At 38.9% G+C, this 19,819-nt stretch overlaps 1 protein-coding gene across 1 annotated transcript; it reads right to left on the bottom strand.

Moving 5' to 3' along the window:
• Window positions 1–3,376: 3,376 nt before the first annotated feature.
• Window positions 3,377–19,819, bottom strand: LOC125706021 (zinc finger protein 654-like). Its single transcript, XM_048972457.1, has 9 exons — window positions 19,644–19,819; window positions 18,510–18,655; window positions 14,653–14,734; window positions 14,286–14,421; window positions 12,926–13,128; window positions 12,525–12,661; window positions 11,091–11,232; window positions 7,203–10,545; window positions 3,377–6,669 (listed from the first exon to the last, which is right to left on the bottom strand). The coding sequence occupies exons 1-9, from the start codon at window positions 19,767–19,769 to the stop codon at window positions 6,659–6,661; spliced, it is 4,326 nt and encodes a 1,441-aa protein (XP_048828414.1). The 5' UTR covers window positions 19,770–19,819; the 3' UTR covers window positions 3,377–6,658.

The following is a 19,819-nucleotide window of genomic DNA, read 5'->3' as shown; positions in this document are numbered from 1 at the left end:
TTTTAGTTTTCAGTCTTGTTTTGTTGAATATACTTAACTGTGAGCACTGAATCATGTATTGAATTGAATTGTGAGTAGAGTGTGTCATTACACCCCAGGCCACATACATTACCCCTAGAGAAATTTGGGATTAAGGGCCTTCAAGGGCCCAACAGTGGTATACAGTGGCCACATAATACTCTATGTGTTTGCATAAACCTGATTTACATATGATAAGCAATTTGTTTATGCCTCTCCAGAAATATTACATTTGCAATGAGCACTTAAATTGACTTAATTCATAGGTGTCATCTTGTCTTTGTTCATGTTCCTCTGTTATGCACTAGACTGTAAAAATGGTAACATTGTATTGTGAATTTTCTGGGTGAGATGCTACTGGAGTGAAATTACTTAAATTTACGATAGTTTATCTCCTTCACTTGACTCTTGACTGGAGTTCTCTGGGTGCAGCATTCACTGCATATTGCAACTAGAAAGGGGACTGCCGGGATGACAGTACTGTATTCCCTGGAAAGCCCAATCACCCAACCCATCCATCTATTCCATACTTCACCCACATTCCAGAACCTCTACAATTTATAGAAATTCTGAATGGATCAAATGGAAATGTGAAAGCCAGTAAATTTATTTACCCAAATGCAAACTTCACATATCAATTTACTACACATTCTACTTACATGCCAATTTGCACAATCGTTCCCCACCAATTTAACAGCTGTATTTCTTTGTGTATATCTTAATGTCCATGTAATAAAATGTCATTTATATATGTTTAAATATTTATATTTTTTCCCATTTGCACTATAACCAACATTTTTCATGACATAACAGCAAGAACTGTTGTCATTGTGACATATTTTCTAGTTAAGCTTTCCTTTTGCTTTTCACAAAGAATGAGAAAAGCATTATGTTTTAAATAAATTCTTCGGGCCTTCAAACATAAAATGTAATGCATAAAATAAGCACTACGAATGCTTAAGCCCTTCAAAATAAATGAATGAACTCAAGATTCCATGAACTAAAAACATTCATGCCCACAGTATACAGTTTAGTTTCTAAATGAAGTCAACATAGTATCATAGCAGAAGGGCTTTTTTGTATTTTAAGGCAAGTATAACACTTGAAAACCCAAACAAGCACTAAACATATTAGAAATCTATTCAAAGTGACAAGGCTGAAATTAGTTTCTTATTCCGCAGTTTCTTCTTCGTAGGATCCATGCCACCTTAAACAGGGGATGTTGTTTCAACATAATCCTGTAGAGGGTACTGTGTATGCTAAAGTGAAGGATCCAAGAATGTTCTCAGCATAACGCTTTGCGTTATTAAGAGACTGGTAATAATTCAAGTTTTTGCTACTTATGTTAGAGTCACATGGTCATTGCTCTCAAAATTATACTGTACTTTTAAATAAAACTTGTTAACCCTCTATAGTTCGTTGTTGAATCCTGTGGTCCATGCGAATGAGAATTCCCTTTCCTTGATCATTCCTACCTCAGAGATGGAAACCCAAATGCTAACCAAAGGAAAATGCAAGTGGTTAGATGCCCCACAGGCAGCCATTTTGTTTCGTTCTTTCAGTAAATGTGCATGTCTTCAATAGGGTCATATTCTCTCTCACAAAACGTACGTTCTTCAAAAATTTTCCTCCAGGTAATCATCAACAAAAATATTGACCAACTTTTAATGGTAAGTACAGATATATTTTCAAAAATATTACATGACATATCAATGCAGGTGTCTTCGGAAATTACAAAAAACTACACATTGCACTGAGGCAACCTTGTACTGTAATGCAGTTACACCAAGCACTGGTGGGCATGTTCTGGTTAGGCGATAGGAATACCTACCAAAAACAATAGTAGAACTGCACCTATCAATGCTGGTTCATTTTTACCAGACAGGTCACTGTCCTGGTTGGGTGGAACGAAAAGGGCGATGCAAATTCCCAGACTGTTCAGGTATAGTAAATGTGCAGTGCTAAAAATGTGTTATCAACCTGTGTTATGTTGTTGAGATGGATCACTTATAATAATGCAGTGGGATGCATTATTAGGAGGCAGAAGATATGTGCCTGTGTGCATGCTTGAGGCTATGAAGCTCTTTAGCTTTAAACAAGTGATTATAATGATTTGATATAATAAACGATAATGGTACAATGTTGTCTGAGAGCAGAAGCAGAATGCAACGTGACCTTTTGTCAGGTGTGAAATTTGTAATGCATTAAAAACCAGATAAATGTGTTTTCAAGTGTTTGGAAATTGATGTTTCATTTTTGCATCAAAATATCAATTGCTCCATTTTGCCCGTTATGGTACAATGTTGCTTTGAGGAAATAAACTCTTAATTATGAAAATGTATATTGATTTTTGTGAGTGTTCAGTTTTGATGAGAAAAAAACATCCATCCATCCATCCATTTTCCAAACCGCTTATCCTACTGGGTCGTGGGGGGTCTGGAGCCTATCCCAGAAGCACGAGGCAGGGAATAGCCCAGGATAGGGGGGCCAGCCCATTGCAGGGCAAACTTACAAAGAAGAGACCGCAGTAAAACACAAAATTGTTTATATAAAATTACCAAGTACAATACTTTTAAAAGGATGCTAAAATAAAACTACTAATAATTCTCAGCTTATGTTTCGTTTCCTAATAAGCACTATTTTGAAGGGCTTTTCAGTAGTGAGCCCATGAGCCCGATTCCATTTCCACAGGATTCAAAATAAAATTTTGAACACGAGGTGTAAATAAAGCATATAAATCAGCCAAGTTAAACTCTGCTATGCCCTACCTGCAGAGGAACCATCTTGACACATGGGTGGGATAAATTTTTATTGTACAGCCAATTACAAGTGCTGTTCGCATTTTTTGACTTCCTTGAAGTTATCCAGCAAGTTAAGCATTCTTCTTCTCCTTTGGTTTACAAAAGGCATCCAACTTCTCAGTAAGAAAATACATCATCCATCCATTCATTTATAATACAAAACAAATAAATAAAATTATATACACAAACACACAAGTGCACATATGTATACATAGGCCACTCCTGTGTTTTAACCTCAGAGGCCGACACAGTGGCCTACAGTGTTCTAACCTGGGAACATGACACACAAGCAGGTCCTGTGTAAGTGAGAAGCCAAAGGACTTTAGACATGGGGATTGGGAAACAGTCTGTTCATAAGCACCATTGAGTCCGGTCGCAATGTCAACACAATCTGCATTACACCTAAATGATTATTGCAGGAAAAACACATATTTCCCTAACACGGGATATGTTGAACAAATTAAAAATGCCAGCAAAGTATTAATATCTAGGTAAGACGGCCTTAAACTCGATTTCCACAGCAACCTTAAACACAACTTTAAAAGAATTAAAGGACAAGATTTTTGTTATTTTTAAATTATTCTACAAACATAGCCTTGCCACATGCAGGCATAGTAAATACTGTAGAATGGACCTGAAAATCAAATCTGGTAGTTTGGACAGGTTAAGCAAATCAGCTAAGAACTGGACAAATGTATTTAGATGCAGTTATTAAATTGATATTAACAGCAAAAAAAAAAATGAGATATATGTCTTTGTCCAATTCACATATTAATTTTACAATCAAAGGTATTAAAGGAAAAAAACCGACAAAGCTCTTTAGTGAAACCTTTTGCTGTATGCCAAGTTCAAGACACGCATTGCATTTATTATGAAAAAGTATAATCTACAAATGCAGCTAAAGCCTGATCATGTCTCGGTCAGGAGACCTCAACTATTGTTCTGTGAGGGCCAAATCCCACCAGCATCACAAAATCAATGTCCATTGCATCCTTCAAAGCGTTAAACTTTGTTGACAATAAAATTTGTTGAGGTGTGATGGGGGGTGCAATCAATTGTGATGTGAGGACTCAATTATGGTTCGGTCCACCATCCATCCATCCATTTTCCAAACCGCTTATCCTACTGGGTCACTGGGGTCCGGAGCCTATCCCGGAAGCAATGGGCACGAGGCAGGGAACAACCCAGGATGGGGGGCCAGCCCATCGCAGGGCACACTCACCCACCATTCACTCACGCATGCACTCCTATGGGCAATTTAGCAACTCCAATTAGCCTCAGCACGTTTTTGGACTGTGGGGGGAAACCGGAGTACCCAGAGGAAACCCCATGATGACATGGGGAGAACATGCAAACTCCACACACATGTAACCCAGGCGGAGACTTGAACCCAGGTCCCAGATGTGTGAGGCAACAGTGATAACCACTGCACCACCATGCCGCCCCTCGGTCCACCATTTGGTGATCAATGGTTTAGACTCATTTAATATACTGATGCTACTGCCTGTAAAACACTGGTTGACACACTTTGTGCATTATCATTCTTTAAGAATGTTTCAATACTAATGACGTCATAGGAAAGAAAAAGAAAAGGGAGGGGAGGGTTCATTAACATCTCTAGCACACCTATCACTCATGCACTATTAGTACAAAGTACAACAGGAAACAAAAATTCCTAGCATCAGATCAATAGTCATGTTTGACAGACTTCTAAATATAATTACAACCGTTTACAAAAAATTGGGGTGCTGCGTAAAATGTAAATAAAAAAAAGAATCAATGACTCAAATCATACAAACCCATATTTAATTGGAAATACAACAATGACATTAAAATATTGAAACTGAGTAGTTTTGTTGTTTTATAGCAAATACGTGCTCAATTTGAACATTGATGCAGGCAACAAGTTTCAAAAAAGTTGACAGGAGCTGCATTACTGCTTTTAACAAAACTCCAGTTGCTAGAGTTCTGAGTGTGAAATTTTGTCCCATTCTTACCTGATATTGGATTTCAACTGCTCAACAGTTTGGGGTTTCCTTTGTCATATTTTTTGTTTCATGATGGCCCAAATGTTTTCAGTGGGTGACAGATCAGCAGACAGGTCAGTCTAGTAGTAGTAGTACTAGTAGTAGTAGCAGTAGTAGACTCTTCTACGGTGCCATGCTAGCGTAATACACGCAGAATGAGGTTTGGCAGTGTCCAGCTGTGATATACAAGGCCTTTTCTGAAAAAGACGTTGTCTGGATAGCAGCATACGTTGCTCCAAAACACATACACACTATATATATATATCAGTATTAATGGTTCCTTCCCAAATGTGCAAGCTACCCAAGACATGGACAGTACTGCATCCTATGCCATTATGGTTGCTGGCTTTTTTACTGTCCGCTGATAAGAGGAGAGGCACCATCCAGTTTTAGTCCAGAAATCCATGACTTCCAAAAAAATAAATTTGAAATTTTGATTCGTAAGAACACAGGACAGTTTTCCATTTTGCCTCAGGCCATCTTAAATGAGAACAGGCCCAGAGAAATCGGCAGCATTTCAGGATGTTTAGATATCGTTTCTTTGCATGCTAGAGTTTCAGTCTGCATTTGTGGATACTTGCTTTTGGAAGTGTTCCTGAGACCATGCAGTGATTTCTACTATAGAATCATGTCTGTTTTTAATGTTGTGCAGCCCTAGGACCCGAATGTTATGGTTACCCAATATTTGTTTTAGGCCTTGTCCCTTGTGTACAGAGATTTATCCAGATTCTCTGAATCTTCTAATGGTATTATGTACCGGAGATGATGAAATTCCCAAACTCTCTGCAATATTACATTTAAGAACATTATTCTTAAATGCTTGACCTACTTGCCCGTGCAGTCTTTCACAGAGTAGTGAACCTCTTCCCATCTTCACTGCACAAAGACTCTCCCTTTCGGCATGCTCTTTTAAACCCAATCATCTTATTAACCTGTTGCTAATTAATCTAATTCGATGTGAGACATTCAACCAGGTGTTTTGCTTGAGCACACAACTATTCCAATCTTTAGTTGCACCATCCCAGCTTTTTTGAAATGTGTTGCTGGCATCAAACTCAAAAATTGAGCATATATTTGTCATAAAACAAAAACATTTCTCAGTTTTAGTATCTGATATGTCTCTTCTATTTTCAGTTACAAATATTGGTTTATATGATTTGTAAATCAATGAATTCTGTTTTTATTTACATTTTACACAGTGTCGCAACTTTTTGGAGACAGGGTTGTATGATAGCTTCAAACGAGACACTCTAGAAAGGATTAACAAAATGTTCAATGTCAGTGAACTCTGGAATAATTGCCAAGCCACTGCAGAATAGCAGATAACCAGGACTCTGTACGTATTTTTCAGATTAATACAAAAAGAGTAAAATACAAGGTTTGTATAAAATTGCCCAAAATATTTTTACATACAATATATACTAGTTGTCACAGCCGGCAACTGTTGTTAAAATATAGCAGGGGGTTGAGTATTTGGGTCCAGGCACTTAGTACAGTTTACGTGTCCTGACAAGCCAAGGTTAGGCCATCAAAAACATTAGTGTCTTCCATAGTATTGTCAAAAAATGGATGCAAAATGGACCTTTCAGCAGTGGTGCAGTTTCTGTGTCCCCTTGTGTTTCTGCTTTCACAGTGAACATTTGCTCCATCTCACAGAACAGGACTCCCATAAGCCCTGCCAAATGTCTTCATGAAGGGCATCTGCTTAGAAAGCAGTCTGATATTACCTTGCCTTTCGGACCAAATCAGCAAATCACAATGTCCCCCTGCTACCCAGACGAAGACCATGTACACCTCCAGTTTGGCTGTATTTTACCACATACCTGTAAATTAACATATACAAAACATATTAATATCGTTGCCTACTATTATGAACAAGTCAATGTCATTTTACATTTATATGTACATGACACAAAGAAAATACTCTGAACAAAACCCAGTAGTAAAATCAATAAAGTCTGGTTGTTCATATTATATGCTTAAGTTTTTAGATGACTAGTTACTGTGTATTGATGTTTTGATTCCTATGTTTGTGTGGAATGTATTTGTTTTTTCATGCAACATCTACATGGCTTTCATAGTCCAAACCCTACATGAATCAGTGTGTGTATTTGTGTATGCCCTGTGACTGATCGGATTCTCAGACATAGTATTCATCTGTTGGGATAGGTTCTAGGCCTACCTCCATATTCATGAACTGCATATACATTTTCAGAGTGTAGCAAGTACTGAATGGAAATAACTCTGAAATGTACCTCCATACGCAAACATTAATTCCACAGTTTCACTTCTTAAATTAATACCAGCATACAAACCCAGTAATCATTTCACTAGACAAGAATACAATCAGACTCACCTTCCTCATCTGAATCAAAGCCAAACAGAGATGTACACTGGTTTGAGGAGTGGTGACTCTGTAACTCCTCTACGCTACTGAAGATGAGGAAGCACTTGGCACATCGTTGCCTCGGGGTTTTATCACTTGGGCTGCTCTGCTGTACAGAAGATAGACTGGGAACTGCTGAAGATTTCCTGCGCTTGGGCATGCTGATGTACTTCTCATCCAAGTAGGCTGAGGGCGGCAGACGCACAAACGGTCTGTTGGATGTCCCCCCATAGCCAGACTGTTCTCCAGATTTGGCTGCTTTCTGACCTGGCAGACAAGGCTCCTGGTGACCGACAGTACTTTCAGCTTGGGTTTTATCATCTACACTTTCGTTACCTAGTCTGTCCTCTTGTTCACTTTCCTGGGGACACTCAGTTTTGCCCTCAGTTTGAGCCGAGACATCCAGCCCTCCCCCATTTTTACCATGACCATTGACAAGTTGTATGTCAGCAGCCTTGTTCTCTGTACAGCTGACACCTTCAGCAAGTACAGGCATCCCTTCTACATTCTGTGCCTGCAGCTCTTGCTTTTCATTGCTTATTGCCATGGAATTTGTGATAGATTTGCAACCTCCAGCAAATATATCAATATTACAATTTGTAGGTTCTCGCCAAACCAAGTCACTGTTAGTGGTATCTTGACACTCTTCCCGTTTCCCACGGACAACCCACACCGTGTCCTGGGTCTTATCTTTTGCTTTGGTAGGCGGGTAATGCTTCACCTCGTGTTCAAATAATAGACGTAGGAGACTGAAACGCCTCAGACAGCCTGCAAAGCTACACTGTGCTTGGAGTGGTTGATGGCTCTTCATGTGACTCTTGAGCTCAGTCTGGGTCTTAAACCGCTGTTTACAATCATAATGGAGACAAGTATGCTTGAGTGGATGATTGTGGCCTCTGATGTGGTCCTGGTAATGTGGCAAACTAAGAAACTTTCTCTTGCAGAAGTGGCAGTTTCCCTTCTTTAAAGAGAATGTGTATTCTTGGACTTTCACATCATCAGCATGGAATTTCATGGCATGCCTGATCAGCGGCCACTCTGCTCGGGCAAATGTCTTATCGCAGCCATCTGCAGGACAGCAGTACTCTCCCTTTTCACTTTGCTGACTTCCAGTTTCAACAACTCCGTTGGCTTTCATTTTACCTCCTGAATTGTTTGAATGTTGGGGATGATTCAAATCATCAGCGTCATTATTAAATGTTTTATATGGAAGAACTATATCTTCAATACTAGTAGTAGTAGTTCCAATATCATTATCTGGATTGCAATTAGGGGCATTTTTCATTTTTTCAATGTGTTCTGTCACATGGCTCTTTGCTTTAATACGAGATCTAAATACTTTTGTGCAGAACATACACTTCAGCTTGTCCCGCTGGAGATGAGCCACTGCATGGCGCATTATATTGCCACCTCTGAACTCTTTGTTACATTCCTTGCAACGATGCTTAAGAATTAAGTTTCCCATTTTGGTGGGAGAACTGGATGATGCTGACAAGGCTGCTAAAGGCTTCTGTGGTTCTGCATCTATAGCACTGGAAACACTGTGGAAGTCAGAACTACCATCGGTGCTAGCAGCAATTTTAGTTTGGCTTTCATATGGTATAGCCCTGTAATCAGTAGCATTACCCTTGATCTGCTGGTCACCGGTACCACCATTTGCAATTATATTCCTATTAATATCTGAAACATTCCCTTCCAAAGGAGTCTCACATGTTTTATCAATGTGTATCACATCATGACAAATTTCAGATCCCACTATGGAAACTTTAGCTGCAAAAACTGGATTAGCAATGCTTGTCTGAACAGGTGAACTAACTTCTGATTCCACTAAACGTTGACAGGAATGCCCTATCATATAGTCCTGCCCTGACTTATCATATAAATCTTCCTTTTGCATAGGAGATGTTGCTCCAGGCAGAGACTGAAGACCAACTTCTGAGGTTTCTTCAAGAATTTTGGAATAGTTGTGCAGTTCTTGTATGGTGGCAATATGCAATTCAATGGCTAATTCCTCACAAAGTTCAGAATTAAGCTCAGTCGGCAAAGGAGGTGACTCAGCCTTACTTAGCCCCTCCAATGGAGCATCTGTTTCTGTCATGCAAGGTTTAGCAAGCAGCTGTTCCATAGGAACCTTTGGAATTGCAAAAATATTCTCCTGAGTAGAGTCTTGCTGATGATGTCTGTGCTCTGGAAGTTCCACATCATGATCCACAGAGAAAGACTCCATAAACTCATTATCAGGAAGAGAAAATTCCAGCAATGTTCCATGGACAGGAATGGCTTGTGCATCCTCTAGGAGAGGTGCAGGCAATATGAATACGGCCTGATCCTGAGGCTGGGTGAGGACTGTATTCATTTCACCTTGGACTTCAACATGTGATGATACCTCATCACCTTTTTTCTCCAAAAAGACTTCCTGGGTCTCCATTTCTATACTAGTCTTACCAGTAGCACATTCAGACAGCTTTTCTGTGGGAAAATGCTGCATTTTCTTCCCAAAATAGCTTCGTCTAGAAATGCTCTTCTCAGTCTGTCTGGCCATGTCCTGCAGCAGCCAGCGTGGTTTTCTGCCACGGCATTTCAAGGTTTTCCTTTCTACCTGTCTGGCAAGGTGCCTTTGTTGCCTGCTACCATGCATGTTGGAATTCTCTTGAGACATGTCCAACCGCCTGAAAGACCGTCTTAACTGGCATTCACCAACTAGATTCTGGACACGTGACCCAGGTTTCCTGCCCCTTTTCTTTGCTGGAGGTGGTGCAGTTTCTTCAGCTGGAACAGGGACAAGTCTGACTTCAGGCTTGCTTCTATGTTTTCTATGTAGTTTCACTACTTCATTTGTATTGCAGTCTAAAGCATCTGAATGCAATTTGTATGGCTCTTTCACACAGTAGTGTGGCATCCATTTATCATCTTCAATAATTTCATTCAAAGCAGCTTTCATAACTTTTTCACTCATCAGCTTCAGGCAGTTGGTCCTCAAAGTGATAAGGTTCCAAAACTCTGGATCAAAAAACAAACCCTTCTTTAAAATCTGAAGAATTTCAAAGCGAATCTGGTTTTTTATTAAACTGGAGTCAACATGATATTCCTGGTCGGGGTGAGTGTAGAGAAGGTATACAGTCTTGTAAGACTCAACAGTACGTTCCAAGAAGAACACCAGAAGGGCACAAGCTCTGCAGACCTCTAGATCATTGGGCAACAAGTAAGCAATGGTCTTGTAGATTAGTGATTTGGTGACAAGGTCATGGTGAAGGTCCATCTGAAGAGCACGTGCACAAAGGTCCACACAAAACTGCAAGCCTTCATTGCCCATCTATTAGACAGAAAACAGAGACAAACAATTACCTGGTCACTATCAGGGTTGTAACACAGCTGCTGAACAGAAATTAAATTAATGCAAGTTCTAAAAAAAAGGAAAAGGCTGAAATAAGACCTGAAAATGGCCACAAGTCTTTATTGCTAGCCAAACAGAAAATGTACATTACTTTAACACCTATTACTCTAACACCTAGTAAGTCTTCAATCTGTCACAACCAGAGTAAGAGTATGTGATTTTGTGTTAGTAAGACAAGTTATTTTACAACACAGACAATATTTGGTAAGTGCCCATTCTTCAGAAGCCATGTTCTAAGCCTCAGTCAAATTAAGTGGGTAAAGCTTAACTCCAAAAATATGCAACGGACAGCTTTCAAGCCCAAGATGTCCTAATGGCTTCACTAGAATAAGAAAAAAAGACGTAAAACTGTGGGCAAATACATGAGGATAATGGATGTAAAATGTATCCTGCCACATGTATGACTTTTTCCACCTGAAAATAGTAGTTTGAAGTGACATGGTGTATAAATCAACAGCACTTACTTCATCTCTGATGACTTTCATAAAAGGAAAGATAGATTTGACATTAGTCACACGCTGCATCAGTTGATAGCATTCTTCCAAAAAGTTCTCTTTAGAAGGGTTTGCCCTGAGGTGAAGCTTGCTCCATATGAAAATTAGGTCCCTGATGGAGAAATTAGTTAGTAATTTACCTAAAACTCACTCACATAAAACAATGTCAGCTGACAGCTCAAGTACTGAGATTTTGATATCTAAATTCCCATTCATTTTTAGGACTGACCATTTGGTCTTGGAATGAGATTCTCCACAGCCTCAGGCTGCAAAAAGCATACCTCTAAGTCCAGGAGAGGATTTCAGCCCTAATCTCGCATGGTTAGAGATTTTGTTTTGTTGGAGATTTAGCAACTACAGATAATCTTTGCATGCATTTGTATTTGTTCATTTAATCTTCTGCTTCTCATTATCTTAATGTCCATATGCTTTCTTCTCTGGTGGACTTCTTATAAAACATAAACCTTGTTTTTCATGTTATGCAGTAATATTTTAATATCTCACACAAACAAACATTGTGTAAACATACTGCACTTAGCAATTATGTGCTTGTATTGGTACTGTTACTTAATGCCTGTATTTGCACTGACTAGAAAGCAACCTGCCAAATAAATAAATGGGATTGAAACGTTTTCTGAATTTGCTGAAGTTTTATACATTTTACCCAGAATACCATCATTATATAAAAGCACTTTGGATTTGTACCAAAAACTGCTGAAACATTCAAAAGCATAGTGGTGTAGTAATATCATTAGCAATAAGTTCCAATATTTTTTATACATGTTTTGCTAAGAAAAACAAACTACAGTTCAATAAATTCAGGTGCAAGTACTTTGTTTTGTTTTTCATTATCAAAAAATGTTTATATTACAACTAAAGTGGCTGTAATTTTGTATTCTATTGTTGTGGATGTAAACTACAATTTAACTATTTTGGTTTGCAAAAACAGGATTTTCCATCCCCCAAAATAAACCTATTCATATAGCCAAGCTTTTCTCCATATTACATTGTACATATGAGCATCTCTCATAGCATCTGCTGCCTCAGTTTTTATGATGGCAATTTGCATATACTTCAGAATGTTATGAAGAGTAAAATTAATCAAATACTACCATTAAAGCCAAAGTAATTGCAATACACCCCTGAGTGACAGGGGCCTGAAAAAAATTAGGAACATAACTGGATTGGTCTGGATTTGGGGGGCCAATAGGATATGCTTTTATGGGGCCCAAAATCACTAGCAATGCCCATGAATAGTATAGATGTATTTTCAGCAAAAAAAAAAAAAACTAATGGAGAATCTGTTAGTGCACTGCACATTTTTCCTGTATAAACTCATTACGAAAACCAAACACATGACTGACAGAATCATATTCCACATCGATGGCCACTCTTGCAACTGACCACATGTAGTACATGTCTCCATTTTGCAGCTGCTGAGTGAGGAAAACTTTGCTGAAATCCAGGAGTAAATCATCCTTCTCCTCTTTTTCAGTGTTGCAGAGTATTTCGACAGCATCTCTCCCGTCAATCTCAGCCATCTGTGAGGTTCGAAATACCCATGAGACAATTACAAATTAGAACAAAAACAATAAAAGATGTTTCAGTTACTTGGATAACAAAATTACAAAACACTGTTCAAAGAATTAAGCCTTTCAATACATGAATCCCCTCATTCCATCATTCATTCATTTTCTGTTTTGCTCATCAAGAGAGTAGCAATATGAACGAAAACGTTGGGTTAAATTTTTCAATTTCGCTATTTATCCATCATTATTTTTCACCATTCTAATTTCCCTTCTTACTTCTTTCTGAAGGTGATCGAGTAGTGATGTTTTCCATAGACATGTCAAGTGGACCTGGTGAAAGTACAGGTGCTTCCCCATCTCCGGATGTTGCGTGCAACTCTTTGCTAGGGCCACAGCCTCCTGAATGCGATCACAGGCCAGCAGGTAGCGCACCCGCAAATCAAAGAAAATAGGTTCTTCAGAGTCCAAATACTTCCTGACTGTCAAATCAGAGAGAAATCAATGTGTAAAAAAAGAAAAAAAAAAACTTTTCACATCACAGACTGAGACAAAGGGCTTTCTTCCACTCTTCTAACTTTTGGTACTTCAAGAAAGTGTAAAACCCGGAACCACCAATACATGACATCACAACGCAAGGTGGAGTATTTTGTACTTAATTTGAAAAATGACTGTAGTATACTATAGCAGCGTTTCTCAACCCAGACCTTGGGGAACCCCGGATAGTCCATATTTTCTGCTCCCGCCCAGCTCCCAGCCAATCAGGAACACCGAAAACCTGATACAGGTGCACTGGGAGCTAAGAAGCAGCAAAAACGTGGACTGTCCAGGGTTCCCCGAGGAATGGGTAGGGAAACACTGTATTATAGGGCTGGACAATGAGCTGTATTAATACCATCATCGCATGTTACGCACATGCAATTCTTACATTGCTGTCTGCTAGATTAAGGTTTTTTCTTACCTTCTATGCTGTATGGATGATATAGTGTAGTTTCACTAAAATATTTTTAATCAATTATAAGAAAAAAAAACTTAGCAAGCTTTGCAATTTTATTTCTTTTTAATATTATCTAGCATGTTTAAAAATCAGTTTATAGTTTACCTCCTCTTTTGCACAAGTGCTGCATGCATTCTCCGAAACAAACACTGTCAAACCTTCGCTGTTAAACCTCTCCTAGACAGGTTTGTGAAAAATTTATGTTGAACTCCATTTTTTTGCTCTATAAATACCCCAATATTTATTACAAACACCGCAATATTTGCAAATTTTCTTATACCACGCTGTCGTAGTATTTTATACAAAATACTTTGTGTCTTGTGCTGTTCTGTTCTTGTATTTATTCTTCGCAATTTGGGCTTGGGTCTCAATTTATCCAAGCATCCATTATTATTACTTTATTTATTTTAACTTCATTTATCATTGTTTTCTGAGTTGGCAACTGTTCAAGATAGCGTTTGTATTGTGTTTCAGAGGTGGGCTGTTTGCATAACCAAATGAAAAATGTCACTGTCACCCAAAAGTATCAAAAAAAGTACCTCAGTTGGTTTGGAATCTTTGGTACTGGTACTCAAACGGAAGTCAATGGAAAAGGGAAAGTAATGTGAGGTGGAGAAGCACCAAAAGTAATCTACACCCTACCTTCATCCGGTAGCTGAACAGACTCCCTTAAGATGGCCTGCAATGTTGAATTCTCCCATGGACCACCATTTTGGATTATCTGGTTCACCACCCACAGGTAAACATTGTTACATCTCACCAGATTTGCAAAACAGTCCTATAAGAGAAGAGAGACTACCACATTACCAGAAGAAGTTCTGCAAGAGAATGTGAAGAAAATGGATTATTCAGTAGAGTATTGCTGGAGCCTACAGCCGACCCCAGGTAACACTGGACACAAGGCAGTGGACACCCTCAGTAAGACGTCTGTCCAGTGCAAACGTGCACTTTAAAGCAGATTAATATGCATTTATCACACTCTGAGCAGTACAAGACTTGAGCTTAATACCTGAAAAGAGTCGAGTATGTCTTTTAAAGGGTCCTCCAAGAATTCATCCTTGCCAAAAAACAGCAGGAGTTCAAAAAAGCTCCTAAAGAGAAAGGATTTCCTTTGTCACAATGTGATTTGGTTACATGGACCAAACTACATATATAAACATAAACCAACATTTCTTCAGTTTTTCATATGAAATGAGCATGCACTAAAAAGCCTTAGCACAACACTTCACCCCACATTTCTGCATCTGAATTTTAATTTAAGGAGATATTTAGGGATGCACTAATACTGGCACTGGGTATCAACCTGATACTGTGCTCGTATACTCATAAAAATTGTCTGATACCAAAGACCAATACCACTTAATTGCAGCATTACATTAAAAATCAAAGCCGAGGCGTTTTGTCAGACTGCAAGGTCTATTCTGCTAAAGTGTCAAGAGGAGGAAGAGACTGCACACCACTTAACACAAGCAATTTGATTAATAGACCCACCACAGTGCAGAGTAAATGGAGTTTGCTAATGCTAGCAGAGAAAAACCGCAACAACAAACTTTAGTGCAAATTGTGGAAGATAGAGAGAATTAAACTGAAGCTTATTTACAAGCCGAAGTTGGGACGGTATGTAAAATGAAAATCAAACTGATAACAGCACTTTGTTAAATTATCTTTGACCTGTATTACACTGAAAACAATACAACAGCACAATATTTAATGTGTTCTTCGAGAATTTTATTGTTTTTCTCAAAATAAAACATGCATTTCAATTTTGGTTCTTGCATCACATTTAAAAAAAAAGTTGGGACAGTAAAGCATTTACCGCTTTGTAATGTTGCCATTCCTTTTCACAACACTTAAGACGTTTAGGGACTGAAGACACCAAGTGATGAAGTGTTTCAGATGTAATTTTGTCCCATTCTTCCTGCAAACAAGTCTTAAGGTGGGCAAGAGTACGGGGTCTGCGTTGTCGCATTTTTTGCGCTTCAAAATGCACCACAAATTCTCTATTGGAGGCAGGTCGGGACTACAGGCAGACCAGTCAAGTACCCATACCCTCTTCCTCCGCAGCCAGGACTTTGTAATGTGTGCAGAATGTGGTTTTGCATTGTCTTGTTGAAATATGCATGGGCGTCCCTGGAAAAGATGTCTTCTTGAAGGCAGCATTTTGTGCTCCAAAATCTCTATGTACTTTTCAGTGTTAATGGTGCCATCACAGAAGTGCAAGTTAGCTTTGCCAAGGGCACTGACACAACCCCATACCATGACAAACCCTGGCTTTTGGACTTGTTGCTGGTAACAGTCTGGATGATCCTTTTCTTCTTTGGTCCAATGCACACGGCATCCATTTCTCCCAAAAAATACCTGACATACTGATTCATCTGACCACAGTACACGTTTCCACTGTGTGAGGGTCCGACCCAGATGCCGAGAGAAGTTGACGGTGCTTCTGGACACTGTTAACATGGGGCTTCCTTTTGGCACAGTACAGTTTTAATTGGCATTTGTGGATGTAAATACGTATTGTGGTACTTGACAAAGGTTTGCCAGAGTAGTCCTGAGCCCATGTGGTAATATTGCTTATAGATGAATGACGATTCTTGATGCAGGGTCGCCTGAGGGATCAGAGATCACGGTTGTTCAGCTTAGGCTTGCGCCCTTGTCCTTTGCGCACTGAAATTCCTCCAGATTCCTTGAATCTTTTAATTATGTTATGCACTGTTGACGGTGAAATATCCAAAGCTCTTCCTATCTTTCTTTGAGGAACATTGTTTTTAAACATTTCAATAATTTTCTCACGTATTTGTTGGCAAACTGGCGATCCTCAGCCCATCTTTGCTCCTGAAGGACTAGACCTTTCTTGGATGCTGCTTTTGTACCAAATCATAATTACAATCACCTGTTGAGGTCACCTGCTTCAAATCACATCATTATTTAACTAATTTACCTCATTACTAACCCTAAATTGCTCCTGTCCCAACTTTTTTTGAAAAGTGTTGCAAGAACCAAAATTGGAATATGTGTTTATTTTAAGAAAAACAATAAAATTCATGAGGAACACATTAAACAATGTGCTGTTGTTTTGTTTTCAATGTAATACAAAGATAATTTAACAAAGCACTGTTTTCAGTTTGATTTTCATTTCACATACCGTCCCAACTTTTTCTGATTTGGGGTTGTATATCTAGGATTAAATAAGTTCAGGTATTTAATGTTAGACATAACTAACACTTCAGGTTCAATCACAAATAAAAGTACACCTGGGTGTACACTGTCTTTGCTCCTATAAAAAAAACGGAACCAGCGGACCAGTCACAATTCTCGTGGTCTGCGTCGCCACAACATGTAGTCAAGTTTCAGGGGAGGTAAACATCAGGCTACGGCATTGGGTCCATGGCTACACCATACTTAGGGTGAGGATTCAATGCAGTAGTATAAATCAGCCTATACAGTCAAGGTTTGTTCCTCTGGAAAGACCTTTCAAGCAGAGAACTGAGAATCTAGATATAAATGATTGAGCTTAAAGGTTTCAAGTAAGTTAAATAAATGCATACAGTGGAAACTGCTTATAGAGATCACGGTTATAGTGAAGAACTGCTTATATGGCTCAAAAATGGGGTTGGGCATCATTCAAAATGTCTAGCTACCAGTACCAGAACAATACCTTGATTTCAATACCAATTCCTGAACAATACTTTTTTAATACCAATATGTTTTTAAATCAATTTTAACAATAAGAATACCTGCCGCATTCATCAGATCTTACTCTGCCACTTCCGCCTTTGTCTGCACTCTGCATGTGTGCGCATCCATGTAAAAGCGTACTTGCAGCGGGATCACATGTAACATATTTCGGAATTTAACCTGAAATAACAAATGCTATTTTCTGACCAATGGGTAGATGGCTATTAACGCTGTACAGCTCAGGACAACTTTACTTTTATAAGCTTGCTTTGCTTGGTGATAATTACCCTGTTCGCTTCTGGCTAGCTATCCAAGGCTAATGCTACATGCACAGAAAACCTGAAGGGACAAAGTTATTTTCTCTCAATGACGAATATAGACGCAAAGCTAATGATAAACTAGCCAAAAATGAGCTGAGAGGCAACAGCAATATACAGTAAGCTGTATTTTACATACAGTAGGCTATTGTACTGTAGCATTTTTGAATTATACACACTTCAGTAATTTTATTTGTATAATACTGTAATTTGAAACAGCTGTACTGTACTTTGAAAGAGTCAGCAAAATTCAGCAGTGACGCTGTCCATTTTATCACCTCATAGTCATGCAATATATATACAATGTCAACAAGCTGGTAATTTGTCCAGACAAAAAAAAAAGAAAAAAAACAGTAATGATCAATTTCACACAGGTAGACATGATCACTATAAGTGGTTTCCACTGTATATATAGGTTAAATGTACTGAACTGTTGTTATATATATATAAGCTTTGCTGAAGTTAAGCCTAATGTTCCCTTACATACAAAAGAATGATCACAGTCTCTTCTACCCAGCGAGGCAAAGCATACAGCTTATTAATTAAAGACTGGTATTGGATCGGTATTCGGTATCAGCCAATACTTAAAGCTCAGGTATCGGTACCAGTAGTGTCACAGAAAAAATGGGACTGGTGGATCCCTAGAGATATTCTACAAGATTTAAAAATATTATTTATTTGAAAGGTCTAGATAAATGAAAACAAACATCCAAAATGTAATACACACTAAACATCATCAGATGAAACCTAACTCCCAAGTATTTACGAATACTTAATAAACTACATTTTGAAGTCCACTCATCAACAGATTTACCAAAATACAGCACAATGACACAATTAAGAGTTAAGAGACTGAAGGAGTTTTACATACAGAGCAAGGCTGCCCAGGGTGTACTGCACATGCTCACAGTCGTTGGGGAAGGAGACTGTGCCATGGGTGAAATAGCAGAGGGCCGTCCGAAGCACCTGCAGCTGAGGCAACGGCACCTGCCATCGTCCAGCATGTTCTTCCACCAGCTGTTTGGGAAACCCACATGCAAAACATATCTACTTAAGTATGATCCATTTACTGAATACTGAGCATCGTCTGAACAACCATCCATATTCCAACCACTTACCCAGTACGGAGTCATATAGAAAGTTAGAACAGTCAGTATTTAATATTAGTATTCCAGGACTTCGAGGCCAGGAAGAGGTCACCGTAACAATGCCGGTCTTAAGTTGAAAGTATTTACAAACCACGCCAAATTATTTTTTCCTATATGAACATACAAGAAATAGCTTACCAAACACACCTCCAATGAGTAACCTGTGAAGATGTTTCTGGCCGACAATAACTTAATTAGTGTTAGTACACAGTAAATTCATAATTTGGATTAACGTAGACATATGAGTTGTCTAATCAAATATCTGCAGAACGTGTCAAACGGGTCAGCAACCATAATTTTGTTCCATCTGTTAGTAGCTACCAAAAACTGACCATTCAAAACTGTATAACATATGAACAACACATTTTCAAAATAAGAAATTGTAAATAAAGCCCACAATTAAGTATCAACACCAAATAAATATCCATCAAGTTAAATGTCAACAGCTGTAAATAAATCTGAAGTACTTTAAACAGCATTTTGCCCCGTCGTATTGTCAGAATCAAATGAAAGTGTTATATATAAACAGTGTTATTAAACAATGCCGCATGTTGCGAGACGGCGTTCGCTAAACACAGCGACTGTCAAGACGTTTTGAAACGCACGAGAGACGCGTACCGTCCGTCTTCTGGCCGAGCGAGCATACCCTATCAAACTCAGTGATCAGACATGTAATCAAGGGGCTTTGGTAAGCATGGGCACGTTAACGTGACCACTCGGGGAAGTAAAGTAAACAGTCTCCGCTAGCTACCTAGCTAAACGTACCATGGATATTGGGGGAAGGGAATTAGCTAGCTAGGTTTTAAAAGCACGGCTGTCTTTGTCCAGTCAGATTAAGCTTTTAACACCTCGCTTACCTCGCAAAACTTAGAACAATATTTTTTGCTTTTCAGCCCTGGTTCGTCATTTCTGGTAGCGTCCAACAAACTCTCCAATTCCTCTTTAAGCCTTTCTGATTCCAGGTCACTCTCTTCTTCCGCCATACTGCCTGTCTTACCTTACGCGTATGACAACGAGCACAGACACCCAGGAC

This window comes from Brienomyrus brachyistius, chromosome 1 (assembly GCF_023856365.1).
Source record: "Brienomyrus brachyistius isolate T26 chromosome 1, BBRACH_0.4, whole genome shotgun sequence".
NCBI lineage: Eukaryota > Metazoa > Chordata > Actinopteri > Osteoglossiformes > Mormyridae > Brienomyrus > Brienomyrus brachyistius.
The sequence above is the reverse complement of the archived record's forward strand: the minus strand, read 5'-3'. Positions and strand labels throughout refer to the sequence as shown.